The sequence below is a fragment of the Megachile rotundata genome, chromosome 16 (genome assembly GCF_050947335.1).
Source record: "Megachile rotundata isolate GNS110a chromosome 16, iyMegRotu1, whole genome shotgun sequence".
Taxonomy (NCBI): domain Eukaryota; kingdom Metazoa; phylum Arthropoda; class Insecta; order Hymenoptera; family Megachilidae; genus Megachile; species Megachile rotundata.
The window spans coordinates 8260138-8277303 of NC_134998.1; the positions used below are offsets into that span (position 1 = coordinate 8260138).

The window sequence follows — 17166 nt, forward strand, 5'->3', positions numbered from 1 at the left end:
GTGCAAACCCCTGGCTATGACTAGGACGGTCACGACGCGTGAACAGCCATTCGAATCCAGTATTAGTGCGGTGTAGAGTGCTTCTCGGTGTTTTTTCATCGTCACGCCTGTCTCCTACCCGAGTTTCCATTTTCACCTGTGACTTCGACCGATAACGGTGGTGAGTACCAACACACCAGTGTCCGCGATCTGTCCCAGCTACTCAGGATTCGCTTTCGAATTTTTTTACGGTGGAGTATCAAGTCTGAGAACTTTTCTTCGAGTCTGAAAATCTTCATAAGTCTTTGAATTCTAGCTATCAAGTGTGAGACTTGCTTGTGGCTTTTCGGATTCTGATTACACTTTGGTGAGTGAGTGGGCTTTTAGAGGTTTTATGAGTTTCGGAAATCTGATCACTTCGATAGCGTGGAATTCGTTCGCAGAAAACCCATGAAATCTGAGCCGGACTCGATTTAGTACACACGCGGTACCGCTTGTGATGTAATGCTTCCTAACTTTACACTTCTATGTTAGCCCTTACGGAATATATGGTATTCTCTTACGGGGTGTACCAAACTTTTTATGCAAACAATAAAAAATAAATTACAAGAAATAGCGTAAGAGGATTAATGGAGGCATCAGATCAAAGAGGCCCCAGTGACCCTTGACAGTATGACCCTTGTCATATCGCATCAGTAGTCAACTTAACGCAGTTCCTTTCACCATGTGGAGAAAGTCAAAAGAAAACTTAGGGAGGTCCGGTAGGAGGTCTGATAGACCTCATATCAGAGGTGGGTCTCATCCTAAGAGGGTTTAGAACCTAGACTTGCATAAATCCTTCCCATACTTTATATTTAAATTTGATCATTGCTATGTTCTGATTAAACAATGATTGGGAATAATATATGCATGGGTTGAGAGAACCCAGAGGATGTGCAGGTTTGGAAGGTAGGGGTAATGGCGACCGCGTTGTGGAGAATCTAGCACCTTCCCTAATACGGCCTCGCGGTCCGCCTCGCGTCTGCACGGATATAGAATCCTCCGTCTCTCTTGCAGCTCTCTCCGAGTCTCTCTAGTCTCTCTAATACCGGTGCCGCTATAGACTGTTCCAAAAGAGTTTAACTTCCTGCAGAGGTGCATCCCTGTTAGGTATCTCGTTGTTTATGGCTACTGTTGTTGTTTCGCGTTGTATCACGTGATTGGGGAAAGTTAGTTGTAAATAATTTAACATAGGTAGATCATAGGTATCGACGTTTAAAATTATCTGAAAGATTGTATGAAATTTTTTAAGATAAACTACGTTAATTTTGGGATAAGACTCTGAATGTTTTTGCGTTTGTTTTAATTTAACTACATTTTTTTTTTCGAATCCTTTATTGAATCTAAGCAACCTATTTTTTGGGGATGAGGCTCTGAATGTTTTTAGGTTAACTACAATTTTTTTTCGAATCCTTTATTGAATCTAAGCAACCTATTTTTTGGGGATGAAGCTCTGAATGTTTTTAGGTTAATTAGAATTTTTTTTCGAATCCTTTATTGAATCTAAGCAACCTATTTTTTGGGGATGAAGCTCTGAATGTTTTTAGGTTAGTTTTAATTTAACTACAATTTTTTTTCAAAACCTTTATTGAATCTAAGCAACCTATTTTTTGGGGATGAGGCTCTGAATGTTTTTAGGTTAGCTTTAACTATAATTTTTTTCTTAAACCCCTTTCTGTGCTTCACGATTTTCACTTCATTCATATGCGGTAGAATTTCCTCTTCAACCTTCAAAGGATAATTTAAGTCCCGTTATTCTTACTTTCACAGAGGAATTATTCAAGGAATCTGACGTTCTGATAGAATTAGCAGTAAGGGTTCATTGTCTCCTCTGTGAATCTACAGAACGGTTTTTATTAAAATTATTGTAGCTAGTTCGTGAATCGAGTTGGCCGCGAATTCTTCAGCTTCTCCGGTTTCCTGTTGGTGTTTGTGACCGACACATGTCGGACTTCAAACCCGTCACGAAAATAGATTACCGGTAGTAGGGCGGAGGCTGAAATTGTTTACGTTCCTCGTACGATTAAGTAATCGCAGGTTGAATTATCGCTGTTGAGATGTTAATCCTTGTTTATACACCTGCAGCCATAACAAAATTCCGAGTCAATTATTTATCTTTTTTTTTTTTGATGTGCGTTCATGTCCGTCTGAAACAATTCTTTAAATTGTATTTTTGATTAATTTGACCTTGTGTTAGGCTAGTCTAGTTGGTAATTTATCTTGAAGAATTTTATGGCTCATGTTTCGCTGTACATGATCGATTTTTAAATTAATATGGAGAGGTTAGGTTAGTGAATAAGTGATTCAGTTTGTTCACAATGTAAAATTCACTGAACCTAAATTAATTCACCAACGGTAGATGAGGGAGAATTCTTTAAATTTTTAACTAGCGATCATTCACGAGGTCTGAATGGGACAGCCATGATTGATGGAATTCGAGAAAATTCTGAAGAAGCTTGCAAGAATAGAAATGCATCGAATTTTGTCGACAGTCGAGTCATCTTAAATTCATCGCTAGAATAAATTAAGAGAAATGTTACTGTTTGATCGTATTATTAATAGAATTTTCTCTGTTTCTTTTTCAGTAAAAACAAAATGCCTTTCAAACCAGTAGAGCACCCTAAGTGCCCCAAATGCGGCAAATCCGTATACGCCGCGGAAGAACGAGTTGCCGGAGGACTGAAATGGCACAAGATGTGCTTCAAGTGTGGTAAGTGTTTGCATTTCAATGTTACAGTCTATCTGAAGAGCATATTACATGTTCTTGAATGATTCAATGGAATAACTCGATAGAGATGGCAAATGTTTTCAAGTACACTGTTCGTTCTTTTCAAATTTTGTTAACTTTTCAAATTCAGTAGGTGTCTTAGTAATAATATTCATTAGGTTATTTTCAAGTTTTAAAAATTATATATGAACGTTGTTCAGTTTTCTTAGGTTAGGCTATACCCAACGTGGGTTCTAACCCAACCCTATATCGGAAACCTTAACTTAACTTACCAAAACTGTAATGGAACTTAACAGTGACCCTAAACCAGTGGTGTCCTAACCTAACAACAAGGTCTATTTAATCCTCTACATCCTTAAATCCACCTCACAACATGATTTTATTAACCATTCTACAATGAACGTAGCAAGCGACACGAGTCGTTGCGCAAAAACACCATCGGCCATTTTTAAATTTAGACGGCGCTATAAATAAATTTTATGCCAGTCCCGGATGGTTTGTCTTGGCCTTAATTAGTTTTGTATGCTAGCCAGCGTTCAATTGGAACCACAGCGTCGAAGCTAAAGGTGCAACGACCCCTCGCAAAAGATTTCCCTTCGCTTAAAATAGAAATCGAATATTTGAAGTACTTAAAAAAATTCGAACGATTTTATCAATTTTTAACTCGAGTTCTATAAGTGTGCTACAATATCTAACGTTATAAATGTCTTATGTTCAATGATCGATCTAAAATGGAAATTTGAAGATGAATTATATTAAACTTGAGAATATCTGAGCAATCTTGAAAGTCTTCAGGGTTAATTGTTAAGGGTTATTATGAACCTAACCTAACTTAACCTTATCCTAGCCTCGAAGTTTGAACGAAAAGAATCAAGTTGATTGAAATCCAGGTCTTCCTCTGAAATGTAATAAATCGGGTTTGAAGACAAATATTTCCTGCCCTGGCAGCAGCCAAAGAACCGTGTGTCTGTTGCAGGTCTGTGCGGCAAACTCCTCGACTCGACAAACTGCTCCGAGCACGAGGGTGAGCTGTTTTGCAAAGTGTGCCACGGTCGCAAGTTCGGCCCTAAAGGATACGGCTTCGGTGGTGGCGCTGGTTGCCTGTCCATGGATCAGGGCGAACACTTGAAAAGTAGCGAGTGAGTGCACCAGCCGTCGTCCATCCTTCCTCTTCTCACCCGCACCCCTTCAAAAAAACCCCCTTATCCCCGACCCCCGACCCTGTCCCCTGTTAACCAAGAGAATGAATTAGACCAACGAAATCGACCGTCGAATCAACAGACAGCCTACAGATCCAACAGCATGATCCTCTTCTTGTCAAATCGTGCCCTGAAGAACGAACCGGATGGAACAGCCCTGCTGAGTGGAGCATCTTCGTGCACGTGTACACTACGACCGTGTAAATTGTCCACATCCCAACCTCTTCTGTCTTGGAATTTCTGTTCCCCGTTCCCGTTCGAGGCTCTACGAGCCGGCATTTCACCTTTTCTTATTACCTGTTTGTTATTTCGTGAATTTCAACCCACGGACATGTACGGATAGACTGGGCGCCCTTATGGGGAGCTGCAACCTAAGATATCTCTGGGGTTAAATGTGGTTTCATACGGGAATTTCTGGGTTCTGCAAAATCTAGCAACGGTCCTTTCAAAGTATCCTATTACTCGTACCGTCTTCAGGGCAAATATGGCGTAAGCAAACTCCTGAGCTCCCTATTCGTACTTGGGGGCGAACCTGTCCAAAGTTGAATCCCCTTTTGAGCTCCACGCAGTAGAGTACACCGCCATAACGGAAACCAACTCCTCGCAGAGTGCGCAGTCTATCTCTGTGTATTGTGTATCCTTAACCTAACCTATAACCTTTCCTTTCGTCGTCCATCGGCACCGACAACGATGATGGTGATGGTGATGATGATGATGATGATGTTACGACGACGACGACGACGACGTTTATTATAATGATAATTAACTGTGTTTAATCTAGTTCGACTGTCTATCTCGTTTTTTTTGTCACGTTTAACTCCCCGTTTCTGTTTCTTCTCTTTTTACTTTTCCGTTGCCTTTCTCTGTCCGTTTTTCTTTGTCCGTGTCGGATCGAATCTTTTTTTTTCGTGTATATGCATATATATACACACGCACCGCGAATATATACATATGTATATACTTGTTTCTCCTTGACGATTATTTTCCTTTTTGTTTCCTTTATGCGATTACATTACATATTACGCTAGTTTATAGAATCATTTGTACCATCTGTAATAAGTGCCATTAAAAGACGAAAAAAGGGAAAGAAAAAAAAACAGAAGGATCCTGGTGTTCTTCATTGACAATGCTTCGCGAGCTGCGAACGCATTTACGGTCGGACAAAAATGTTCTTGCCTAAAATTCTTGTGTATGTAGTAATCTTGTATGTAGTCTTCTTATGTAGTCTTTCCGCGAGCTTTTTCTATTCAAAGCTGACGGTAATATGGTACGATAATATGGTACAGATGAGAAATTTTGATCCATGGATCCACTGTGTCGAAAACATTTTTGACCCACTGTAGGTGCATACACAACCTGCTTCGTTATGTACACGGCTGCACGAAAGTGTTCGACCATAACCTCACTTTACTCTTCTCAATCTTTCCGATTTCCCTACGGTTATTTTTGAGGTTAGAACTAATGTCTCGTAATTCAAGTGTGAGATCTTCCGTGGAGATTCGTGGGTATAACGTTCCCATTTGGAAAAGGGGGTTAATTGAAATTTACGGAATTTACTGGTGAAGTCTATCGAACACGTTGTGCACCGGTGTACGTACCCGTAGTTATGTATATAAATCTCTATAACCCAAAAAAAGAAGAAAAAAGGAATAGAAAACAGAGAATAATAGAAAAGAGTGCACGAAATTTCGGCCTGGCGTCGCAAAACGGAAAGGAGTACCAAGCACCCAAGGTTCATGGATGAACCTGCCAGGCTGTCCGTTAACCCAGTTTCCCCGTACCCTGGACCCCTTTAAAGAAAGAAAGCACGACAAAGATAAAAAAGAACATATATATGTACCTTAAACTACCCCCGCCAGCCCCGTCGAGTGCGAGCCAACCGGAGGCCCATTGAACAATATATGTTGTCGCTTTATCACGAGCCTGCGCGCACCCCTCGTGATAAAGGGAATTATCGAGTAACAAAATCAAAATGGTGAGCACCGAGTCTGATTCCGCCTCTCTCTGTCTATCTCTGCCTATGTCTCTTCTTTCGCCTTCTTCTCATGAACCAAAGAAACGAGCTTATTTCTTCATTCGTTTTTTTCAATATTTTTTTTTTGTAGTCTCCATCACTCTCTCTCTATACGATTTATCGATCCGCACACCTGCACGGCCTCTCGTACCTTTTATTTATTTTTCTTATCGATACACACACGTAACCTCCTAACCTTGCTAACACGTTAACTCGTTGGGTGCTTGTTAGGATTGTTTAGTACGCTCGCTTCGTGTAGAAATGAATTACGTAGATGAGTAGAAGCTTTTGTCTGTCAGGCTTCCACGATCGGTCTCTTTTTCTTTTTATTTCAATTGGCTACCGCACCTACTTTTTTGTAACGAGACTTTCTTTCTTTCTACACTTTCTTCCCTGGCTTGTTCCGTTACCGCCCTGTGTACTCGGTCGGGGTATAGCGAGGTCGTAAATTCTCGCGTGAAATCGTTACGGCACATTTACATTTCGTTCAAACTTGGTGCAATTGTAAGATCACGAATAATATACGCTGAGTTATAAGGGGCGCTCTTATAAAATTAGGGAGAAATCTTAAAATTTAAAAATTTATAACTTCTGAAATTTTACATATTAAGAATGAAAACATGTGTAAGGACTTTAGAAAATTTTAGAATCAAATGAAAGTTCGAAGATTTGGAACGAAACAAGTTCCGAAGGATTATTTTCGAACGTTCTTATTTTCTAAAAATTCTTGAATATCGCGCCTTCTGCTCGAATCGGCTGAGTAATTTTACGACCACGCTATATCGTCATACCGTTATCACAGACACACATGTGGCCAGCTCCCATGTGTCCCACCCTCCCTCACGCTCTGTCCTCACTTGTTTCTTTTATTTTCTTTCGAGTAAACGTGTATTATTGTTTAGTTTTCGTACATGCACACACACACGCACACATACACACACACACGTGATCCGCTTCTTGGCTCTCCTCTCGGGGCTCGGCGGAAGCCACTTTTGCGTGGTTGCAAAGGGGAAAGGGGGATACTAACCTAATACTAACATGTGCCTAACACGCTAATCGCCGGGTTGTTATTTCTGTGACGGGTTTCTGGTTATCGTTTTTTTTCGAACGGTGAACCGATCGTAGAAACGGGTTTCGAGTGTCCCGCCTCGTTCGTGTTCGCCGCTCGACTTTCCTTCTTCTTTTTTTGCAGTGGTGTTTTTTTTTCTTTCATTTTTATTCTGTCTTATCCGCTTGGTCCCTGGTGATTCCCAGCCCTCCGTGTCCTACGGCCTCTTCGTAACCATTTTTTTGAGGTTAAGTTTGTTCGAGGATACTGTTTCCACTTGTGGGCATTTTTGTAGTTAGAGATCGCTTCGGAAATTTTTGAAGGAACACAAAAATAACCCTGAGTCCTAACTTAACCTGTAACACCAGTTCAGAAGTCTCTCAAAGAAACCTACCGAAGGCCTCAAACAAATTTAACCAGTCAAATTTAACTAGTCAAACCGCACCATGTATCGGGTCATTTGAATGGGGCTGTGGTTCACGGCTGCTGGGAGTCCCTAGCAGTTCGACCACACACGCTAACCAAACAACCAACGACGATCTCTACAAAGGACGCATTTTTAGGGAACTTTCGAGAGGATCAAACGCCGTTCTGGAGCCACGAGCCATCGCGAAGGCACCGGAAGGAGAGGGTTGCCCTCGATGCGGAGGATACGTGTACGCGGCCGAGCAGATGCTGGCTCGAGGAAGGGTGAGTTTACATCTCAAAATACTTTCTTTCTCGTTGCGCTAGCGTTACACCTTGGTGCCGCGATAATTCCGCGGAGAACAATGTCTTACGTCATCGGGAGATGGCCGGCTCTTATTTTCGTCCCGGAAACCTGATACTTCGAGTTACGAAATATTCGGGTTATTAATTATTAAAACGGTAGCTCGAATTTTCTCCGATATAGCGATTACTCATGGCTAATCTTATCCGTCGACGTTTTGGAAGACTGAAATAAAATGGCTGGTTACGTTGCTGTTGAAGTACAGCTTAAAAGAAGACTGGTAGAGCAGGGTTCAATTAAGCTGGGCTCTGCTTGTGATACATGTATGAATTTGGTGGTAGCAATTCAAGATATCTTCATAACTAAAGGGACATGAAGTCAAGTACACTATTGTACTGTGTCTCTAAATCTATAGACACGATCAAATCAATTGTACCAATCTCTAAACTTAGTTATATTAACGTACCACATCTTCGAACCTAGTTATATCAACGTACCACATCTTCAAACTTAATCATAATAACATACATCTTCAAACCTAATTATACCAAGGTATATCTCCAAACCCAAGTGCATCCACAATGCATCAAACCAACATACCACATCTTCAAACCCAATTACACGAAGGTACATTTCCAAATCCAACTGTACCCACAATACATCACACCAACATACATCTTCAAACCCAACTGCACCCATAATGCATCATACCGACATACATCTCCAAACCCAACTGCACCCACAATGCATCAAACCAACATACCACATCTTCAAACCCAATTACACGAAGGTACATCTCCAAACCCAAGTGCATCCACAATACATCACACCAACATACATCTCCAAACCCAACTGCACCCACAATGCATCATACCGACATACATTTCCAAACCCAACTGCATCCACAATGCATCAGACCAACATACATCTCCAAACCCAACTGCACCCACAATGCATCAAACCAACATACATCTTCAAACCCAATTACACGAAGGTACATGTCCAAATCCAACTGCACCCACAATACATCAAACGAACACACCAAATCTTCAAACCCAATTATACTAATGTACATCTCCAAACCCAGCTGTATGATGTACTTCCAACTATACCAAAAACTACATTCTCCAACTGTACAGCGAGTACTGCAGAACTGTACGAATGTACCACAAAATAACATCAAACGCAGTTATGTCAAATCGATCAAGGCTGTTTTCAAAGGAGTGAAAGCGAATACGAGGGTGGCCTGGCGTAATTCGATGCTAAAATTGACCGGACCACCTGGCTGACACGTTGCCAATGGCTCATGGACTGTAAAGTATCCTCCGTAATCTTGCCGTATGACGAAACTGGTACATTTCATAACAATGTGAGGGAAAAAAACGTCGGAGTGGAGAATGAGCGGTGCGAGCTTGTTGCCGTTGGTGCCGGCCCAGAAACTTTTCTGTCTTTATAGAGCTTGGCGACGAGCCAACTGGCCGAGTGGACATGCTTCGATGTTGGAAAATAACTTGGAACCGGGTATCGTGTTCGAGGATTAAACCGATGGAGGCTAATTGCCCTTCTTAGGCCGCTGCCAATCTGTCTTGACGACCAATGGAAGCTCAAAGATGTATAGCTTCTGGATGATTCATCTCACTGAAATGAACTCGGAAAGTATCTTCGAGAGACTTTGGGATACTTGTTGAAGATGTTTGACGATCAGCGCAATTGTGAGGTTAATTTTAAACTGAAGATAATTTGGTGCGCGATAAATCTGAAAATATGAAGTCTGAGAGCCATTATGCTTGACGTAATATTACGGACACCGGCCAATTGGAATGACCCCAAGACGTGACGAGCCATTTTTTCAGTATATCGCCGTGATCTTTGATTTTCAAGATCAAAAGTTCGATGAACTCTAGCGGAGTATACCGGGCGTCCCCTTCGAATCGATCGACAAAATTAAATTAGATGGAGAAACTATAAATATATTATGTTTCTATAAAATTAATTCAGTTGAAAGTTGATGAAGTTATTCGCAGAGATTTGAAAGGGACACTCGGTATATGGGTCGCGGCACCAAGACCCTTTGCAGATCGATCGATTACGCGAGAAGAATTCGCCTGTTGCCGGGCACACCATGGTTATTCCTGCTTCTTGTGATTAGGCTTACCATAAGTCATGCTACAAGTGCAAAGTCTGTCACCGGTCTCTGGACTCGACGCTTCATTGCGATGGTCCCGATCGCGAAATATATTGTCGAGGTATCTCTTTTTGCAATCCAAACACTCTCTCTACTTTCCCCGGATTTGTATTCCCCTCTCGTGATCGTGGTTAACACTATTTGTCCGTCCAGAGAAAGAAAGAAATACACACTGGCGCAAAGTGTTCTACAAATTATCCAAAACCTGGATCGTAAGGGTTAAGTTCCTCAATTTATTTTTGTTATTTCGAATCTCGGCCCTCGTCCCATTTTATCCGTAGGTCTACAGGCAATCTTTTTTACTAGAGTGCACTTGAGAAAAATGAACCTGGGAATAACTATGTGTATAGAACGTAAGACTCGTTAGAATCCGAATGGTGACTAACACTCGTCCCTTTGTCTCCCACGCAGCAATGGCACAGGGAATGTTTTAAATGTGCCAACTGCTCCAAGAGATTAGATTCCGTCAACTGCTGCGAAGGTCCTGATAAGGACATCTACTGCAAAGGTGAGGATATCGGGATTGTAGAGCGGACACTGCGTACTGGACGTGTTCGTCAGCATCCACCAAAGTTGAAAACAGAACTATTTTAAAACAACTGTTATTAAAACGAGCTGCAAAGTTTTGAGAATTACACGTGATAAAACGTTGGAATTCAACAATATGTCTTGTTATTGATATTTAATATATTTAAAGAGGTTATGTGGACCAGCTTCTCTGTCTAGAGGCGCCATCTGTCAAGAGCTAAAGGGCTAGAGCCACACGATTTTCAAAACTTTCACTTGTCAAATTGAATTATAAAGTTATGAGGAGCAAGGAACATGTCCAGAGACGTGATGTCCCGCGTAGACGTCAGGCAACCAGGCCAAAACGACCAGATACCTTTAACCGATGTTCTCTGCAGTATGCTACGGAAAGAGATTCGGACCGAAGGGTTATGGCTACGGCCAGGGTGGTGGCGCCCTACAAAGCGACTGCTACGCCAATGGGTGGGTTTTCAGAGCCGAACTGAGACGGGAACGCGAGAGATAACCCGCCTCGGCTTCCACACTCTCTCACTATAATATGATGCGCTTGTCTGCTTAACAGCTTGCTATCCGAAGAAATTCGGTCCGCGAGGCATTGGCCATGCTGGGGTTATGTGGATCGGGCTGCAGTGCGATATTGAGGACGAGGGGTACGACCCCATATGCTACTCCGTTATTCGCCATGTGTGTTTGTATAGTCCCCGTCTGTATACAGCGTGGATAAAAGTCTAAGGAAAGATTTACGAACTCGCTGTATCGACGGAGACTATACTACCCTTCCGACTAATTTTCGTTATACGATTTTTTTCGTCGAACTCATTTCCAACACCGTAAAGAGCCAAGGATATGAGCTCCGTTTAACCGCGATGAGAAATTCCATGAATGAAAGTACGAACGAATGGTTGTGTCTCTACACACGTGTACAGTAGAACGTCAATAATTTCTTTTCGATTGCCGACCATCGGTAAAGAGGATTCGTAGGTATTGACGTTCTACTGTACACACGAGTCGACGCCTTAACGCTTTGCGCTATTACTCACCCCCACTACTCTCTTTCAGCAATTCAATCGCTTCAGAGTGTCGAGTTACTAATTCTGATTAATTATTTCACCTTAATATCTTCACTTACCAAAAGATTTCCCAAAGAAATTTAAGAGTTATTTCCGAGTTTGATCCTTCTGCAATCCTGTTTAAACTGTTGCATGCGGATCTCTGCGGATAATTGTTATAAAAAAAATGTTCGCCCGGTAAGTAAAAAATTGTCCGCAGAGAATAATCTAAAATTATTAACTTGCCCTTTGTATCTCATTCCTTGAATGCATTTTGATATAACAGTTTGTTTTTTGAGAAGTGTGCCTTCCCAATCGAGTCACTCGAATCCGAATTATTCGAGTGACTCGAAATTGGATGACTTTTGAAGATCGAAAGAACGGAAGGATAAGGTTAGCCTTTCGAATGCAGCGACGCCGCTCCTCGTACGACCGTGATCGACACCGCCATAATCAAGGCCCCACCAGGCAAGGGTTGTCCACGCTGTGGCGGCGTTGTGTTTGCCGCCGAACAAGTGCTGGCAAAGGGTCGCGAGTGGCACAGGAAGTGCTACAAGTGTCGCGACTGCACCAAAACCCTCGACTCCATCATCGCCTGCGACGGTCCTGACAAAGATGTCTACTGCAAGACCTGCTACGGAAAGAAATGGGGACCGCACGGATACGGATTCGCATGTGGATCAGGATTCCTGCAAACTGACGGCTTAACGTGAGTAAAACTCAGATCCTCCCTAAAGAAGTCCTAAGCTTCTTAAAGTTAGCAAGGAGAGTCAAGGTTGAAATCTAGCAAGGAGAATCAAAATGGTGTTTTCGTTTAGGGAGGAAGAAATCTCGGCCAGCCGACCATTCTACAATCCCGACACGACCTCGATCAAGGCACCCGCCGGACAAGGATGCCCCCGTTGCGGTGGTATGGTGTTCGCCGCTGAGCAACAGCTCGCCAAAGGCACCATGTGGCACAAGAAGTGCTTCAACTGCGCAGAATGCCACCGACCACTGGACTCCATGCTTGCCTGCGACGGCCCCGACAAGGAGATCCACTGTCGGTCCTGCTATAGTAAATTGTTCGGACCCAAAGGTTTCGGATTCGGCCATAAACCGACTCTTGTTTCGACGGACTCAGAACACGCTCCTTCATAGTAAGTAATCGCTTTAAGAATCTGACCATTTGTGAATTGCCTTATAGTTAATTGTGAAGCTGGCCAGGTCTAGATACGAGGGTAATGATGTGGTTTGTTGCAGCATCGACGCGAAGCCCCAAGTCGGCCAGAAGCGGAACGACGGGCACGGTTGCGCGCGCTGCGGATACCCGGTGTACGCCGCCGAGCAGATGATCTCGAAGAACCGCGTGTGGCACAAGCGTTGCTTCAGCTGCGGCGCGTGCCATCGTTCGTTAGACTCCACGAACCTGAACGACGGTCCGGACGGGGACATCTACTGTCGCGGTTGTTACAACCGAAATTTCGGGCCCAAGGGCGTAGGATTCGGCATGGGCGCGGGCACCCTGACGATGGCCTAATCGACCACCCTCGCGAACCAGTCTCATATATATATATACGAATATAAATATAAACGCAAAAGCTAAATTATATCCGGACACGCGTGCGCGCAAACGAACGGCGGGCAAACCGTTACATGACCGATCGTTCGTTCGCGCGCATCGCCATAATTGTATATGTATAGGCGCCTGACTTCCTCGACTAACACCGAGACCACGAAGAAAACACGCTGCTCCGTACAATGGATAACATTCGTTTCTCTTTTCGCTGAACGACCATAGCGCGCAACACCGATCCGGAAACGCGTGCGCGCCAACGACCGAGACGCAAACCGATCACGATCCACGATCGTGAAACGAGTGACAAATTGATTTTTGTTACTTTTCTATGCCGACTGTCCGCGAAACGCGTGTTCGCGATCCCCTGGACCCTGGATCTTGTACACCTCGATTCTGGGACTGTTCCCGCCAAAATGTAGCGCTTTCCCGCCAAAACTAGGAAGGTTAATCTCTGATGCGATGGCGCTACGCTTTGACGTGGAACTGTACCGTATTGTTGAAGCGAGATGAAAGATCTTTTTATGTCCCAGGGATCAGGGGAACGCGAACAACGCAAAGTACAAATGGAGAATAATGGGCAATTTCTGATAATTCGATCACTGTTGACTTTTCCATCACTTTGATTCGATGAAGAGCACTGAGAAATTTGAATAGCCTGAAACAATTCGATAGTCTTCGAAGTCTTGAAACATTATCTTGCGTTCTGAAGATTCAAGGCTTCCGAGACGTTTCAAAATTTGTTAACCTCGAACGAACCTCGAAGCGATCATCGGCTCGTCGCTGCTCGAAACGCGATCAGGAGCAACGATGTAACGACGACGAATAAAACAAAAAAATGAACGATTATTTTCAATAAATGTATATTTCGAAAAGGAACGAACGGAAAAATTGTGGGCTATGGGTTGGGGCTGGGTTGTGGACCTGTGTTTGAAAAGGGAAGCGACGAACATCGTGTCTCGACGGCACTCGACATTCCATTTGTCAGATCGAAGACGCGTCGAAGGAAAAGTCATCGTTCGGGAATTAAATTGATGCAAATGATGCGCCTCGCGCGCTCAGCAATCGCCCGAAGCATTTACTATATAAAAATAGTTTCAATATCGACGGCGCATACACACACACACATAGAGAGAGAGAGAGAGAGAACGTGCGAGTTAGGTTCTAACCCTTAAACCGGAAGCTTTCGTAGCGTCGGCGCAATATAACGTAACAGAACATTAATCTTTAAGTAGCCGCGCGTACGTTGACGATGTACAACGCGCCATCGGCGACTGTTGTGGAAAATAAATATCATTTCTCGATTTCTAGAACGCCAGACCCCCTGTGTTCATTCGATCCCCGAGGCGACCACTTAAAGATTAAACGATCGATATTACATTTTGTCGGTTTAAGGATTAACTTCGCGATCGACCAATTGCGATAAGTTTTCCTTCGACATTCAGGAACGGCCTTTACTTCCAGTTTATTCTCCTTCGGTTACTTTCTTACCATCACACTCATGTCTGCGACTAACTTAAGCCGCGTACACGCGTAACGAATTTGCCGAAGCTACTAGCGCCACCTAGGTTCCCTCTAAAATGATAAATTTCCCAAATACTCTCAAACTTGTAAATTTCTAAATCTCCATTTTCCAAATGTTCAAATTCTCCAATTTTCAAAGCCTTCAAACTTCTCCGCAAATTCTCAAATACCAAGTCCTCAAATCCTTAAATACCCAAATTCTCAAATACCAAGTCCTCAAATCTTAAGTGTCCAATTCTCTAATACCCAGCCTAAGTCAAATCCCAAATTTCTTAATCTCCAAGTCCCCCAACAAACTCGCAAACGTCCTAAGTCCTAAGCTCCTTCCATATATCCTAACTCTGAAACCCCCAACTTCCAAGCATCCCACTTCTGAGTCCCCAATTCTTAACTCTTGACTCCTGAATCGCAACTTTCAAATCTCGAAATTCCTAAACCTCCAAATCCCAAATTCCCACAACTCCTAAATCCCACACTCGCAAACTTCTCCAAATGTCGAAGACCCCCATTCCAAATTCCCGTCACTCACAAAGGTGGCACCTGCACTCTTCGTTCGACGTGTACGCGGCCTTACATGGACCTTAATAAATCCTTACACGCTAATGGATAATTCTGTGGATTTATGTATACTGTGAATGGACAATGATACGTCGGAGCTACATCGTCTTTGTCTTGGCTGGACGAATGGGAACTTGTTCCCGTTCGACGGTAAGTACTAGTTACGGTGTAAAACACTAATATTCTATATTTATAGCAACAACTGTACAGGCGCCGGTCCTCGATACACTTATCCACGAACGACGCTGTTCAGAGTCCCGTAAACGGTTCCCTCGTCACGCAAACTGTCCAAGACGTCCAAAATCAAAACCTTAACCGTTAAAGATGGAACGTACTTCCCATACATGATGTCACTGTGTTCGCTAGCTCTACAATTGTGTGGAGCTTGTGTTATGTCCACAATTGTTATGTGATCAGCATCGTACGATCTATAGCGATAGAATCGTTCACACACAATAATCGCACGATTGCAAGTGACATCGAGTGCGAGACGTAAGTCCATCTAAGGAGTTGTTAATTGCAACTCCGGGGACTGCTAGTTTTGTTTTTAAACGTCTCTGTAACTTGGTGGCTGGACACTGTTTAATTAATCAGTGAGGAATTAGGACGGTACACAGATATCAGCATCTATTTTCGAGCGCGTTTCGAGGCCGTTCGCTTAAGGACTACTAAATTCAGTTCAGTAAATCATGAATCGCTAACTCTCGTAACGGGAAAAGAAATAACCTAATCGTGGTTTTCTCCATCACAATTGCACCATGAACGGCCTCGACATCCTCTGAACAGCACACGATATTCTCTATATTTACACGATTCTGCTGGGATGGATTATCGTCGTCACCAACACTCACCGCGAATTTCCAACTGCCTCACTTCGAACCACTTCGAAATCAGACCAGTCCAAAACGTTCGGAAACTTGTTCGAACGACATTCGAATCGCCTTAGTACAGGTTCGCGGTTTTCAGCGGTAGCGGGTCGAGCAAGTACGGCGGTAACGCGGAGAAGGGCCTGGGGCTACAGGAGCCCCATGTTCCTCCGCCGCCATTGCTTCCTCGGGTGTTCGGCGAGGTTCCTTCTGCGGAGGTGTCGCTCGAGTGCTTCACGCTGACCAAGTTCGGATTCGCGATCGGTTTCACTTCGTTCGAGGAGAGTACGCTGTTGGAGCTGCCTGGTGGCGTCGCTGGACTTCTCGGAGAACGACCCTCCGCTTTCACGTTGCCCGCGACGGGGCTCGATGCTCCGCTGTCCACACCGATGCCGCTCTGCGAGCTCGACTTCTGCTGGGCGAGCCTCTCTTGCTTGCGGAACTTTGCGCGGCGGTTCTGGAACCATACCTGCAAACAGTATTCCGGTTAACGAATGCTCTTTTGTAGAGCATAGTTATTTTGCCAAGATGACTAACAGTCTAACTGTTATAGGAAGGGTATTCAAATTTAACTGAATTGGTTAGGTTTGTATTGGTACGCATGAAGTACTTATGTGGAGCGGCCGGTATAAGACGGTTAGATATGAAGCGGTCAGATATAAAGCGGTCAGATATAATGCGGTCAGATATAAAGCGGTCAGATGTAAAGCGGCCAGATAAAAAAGGAACCTAACACGTAACAGTATAACGGGTCAGTATAAGACGGTCAGATATGAAGTGGTCAGATATAAAGCGGTCAGACATAAAGCGGTCAGATATAAAGCGGCCAGACATCAAATGGTCAGATATAAAGCGGTCAGATACGAAAGGGACCTAACACGTAACGATATAACGAGTCGGTATAAAAAGGTCAGATATAAAGTGATCAGATATAAAACGGTCAGATATAAAGCGGTCAGATGTGATGCGGTCAGATATAAAGCGGTCAGATGTAAAGCGGCCAGATACAAAAGGGACCTAACACGTAACAGTATAACGGGTCGGTATAAGACGGTCAAATATGAAGTGGTCAGTAAAGCGGTCAGACATAAAGCGGTCAGATATAAAGCGGCCAGACATAAAATGGTCAGATATAAAGCGGTCAGATACGAAAGGGACCTAACACGTAACAATATAACGGGTCGG

At 43.4% G+C, this 17166-nt stretch overlaps 2 protein-coding genes across 8 annotated transcripts in view; one reads left to right on the top strand and one right to left on the bottom strand.

Moving 5' to 3' along the window:
• Positions 1-14351, top strand: LOC100875295 (muscle LIM protein 1). Of its 6 annotated transcripts, none has more exons than XM_076541612.1 (9): positions 1-160; positions 2604-2728; positions 3723-3885; positions 7571-7697; positions 9866-9962; positions 10992-11079; positions 11891-12187; positions 12297-12617; positions 12721-14351. In XM_076541612.1, the coding sequence occupies exons 2-9, from the start codon at positions 2614-2616 to the stop codon at positions 12995-12997; spliced, it is 1485 nt and encodes a 494-aa protein (XP_076397727.1). In that variant the 5' UTR covers positions 1-160; positions 2604-2613; the 3' UTR covers positions 12998-14351. The 6 variants fall into 6 exon arrangements, with proteins under 6 accessions (XP_076397727.1, XP_003702737.1, XP_076397730.1 ...); XM_003702689.3 differs by lacking the exons at positions 9866-9962; positions 10992-11079 and adding exons at positions 10313-10409; positions 10807-10891; XM_076541614.1 differs by lacking the exon at positions 1-160 and adding an exon at positions 323-346.
• LOC100883470 (uncharacterized) overlaps positions 13880-17166 on the bottom strand; it is a 22320-nt gene continuing 19033 nt past the window's right edge. For both annotated transcript variants that reach the window (XM_012283934.2, XM_076541617.1), the window contains exon 4: positions 13880-16450. In XM_012283934.2, coding sequence (XP_012139324.2) covers positions 16058-16450 — 393 coding nt within the window. In that variant the 3' untranslated portion in view covers positions 13880-16057. The remainder of the gene's footprint in view (positions 16451-17166) is intronic.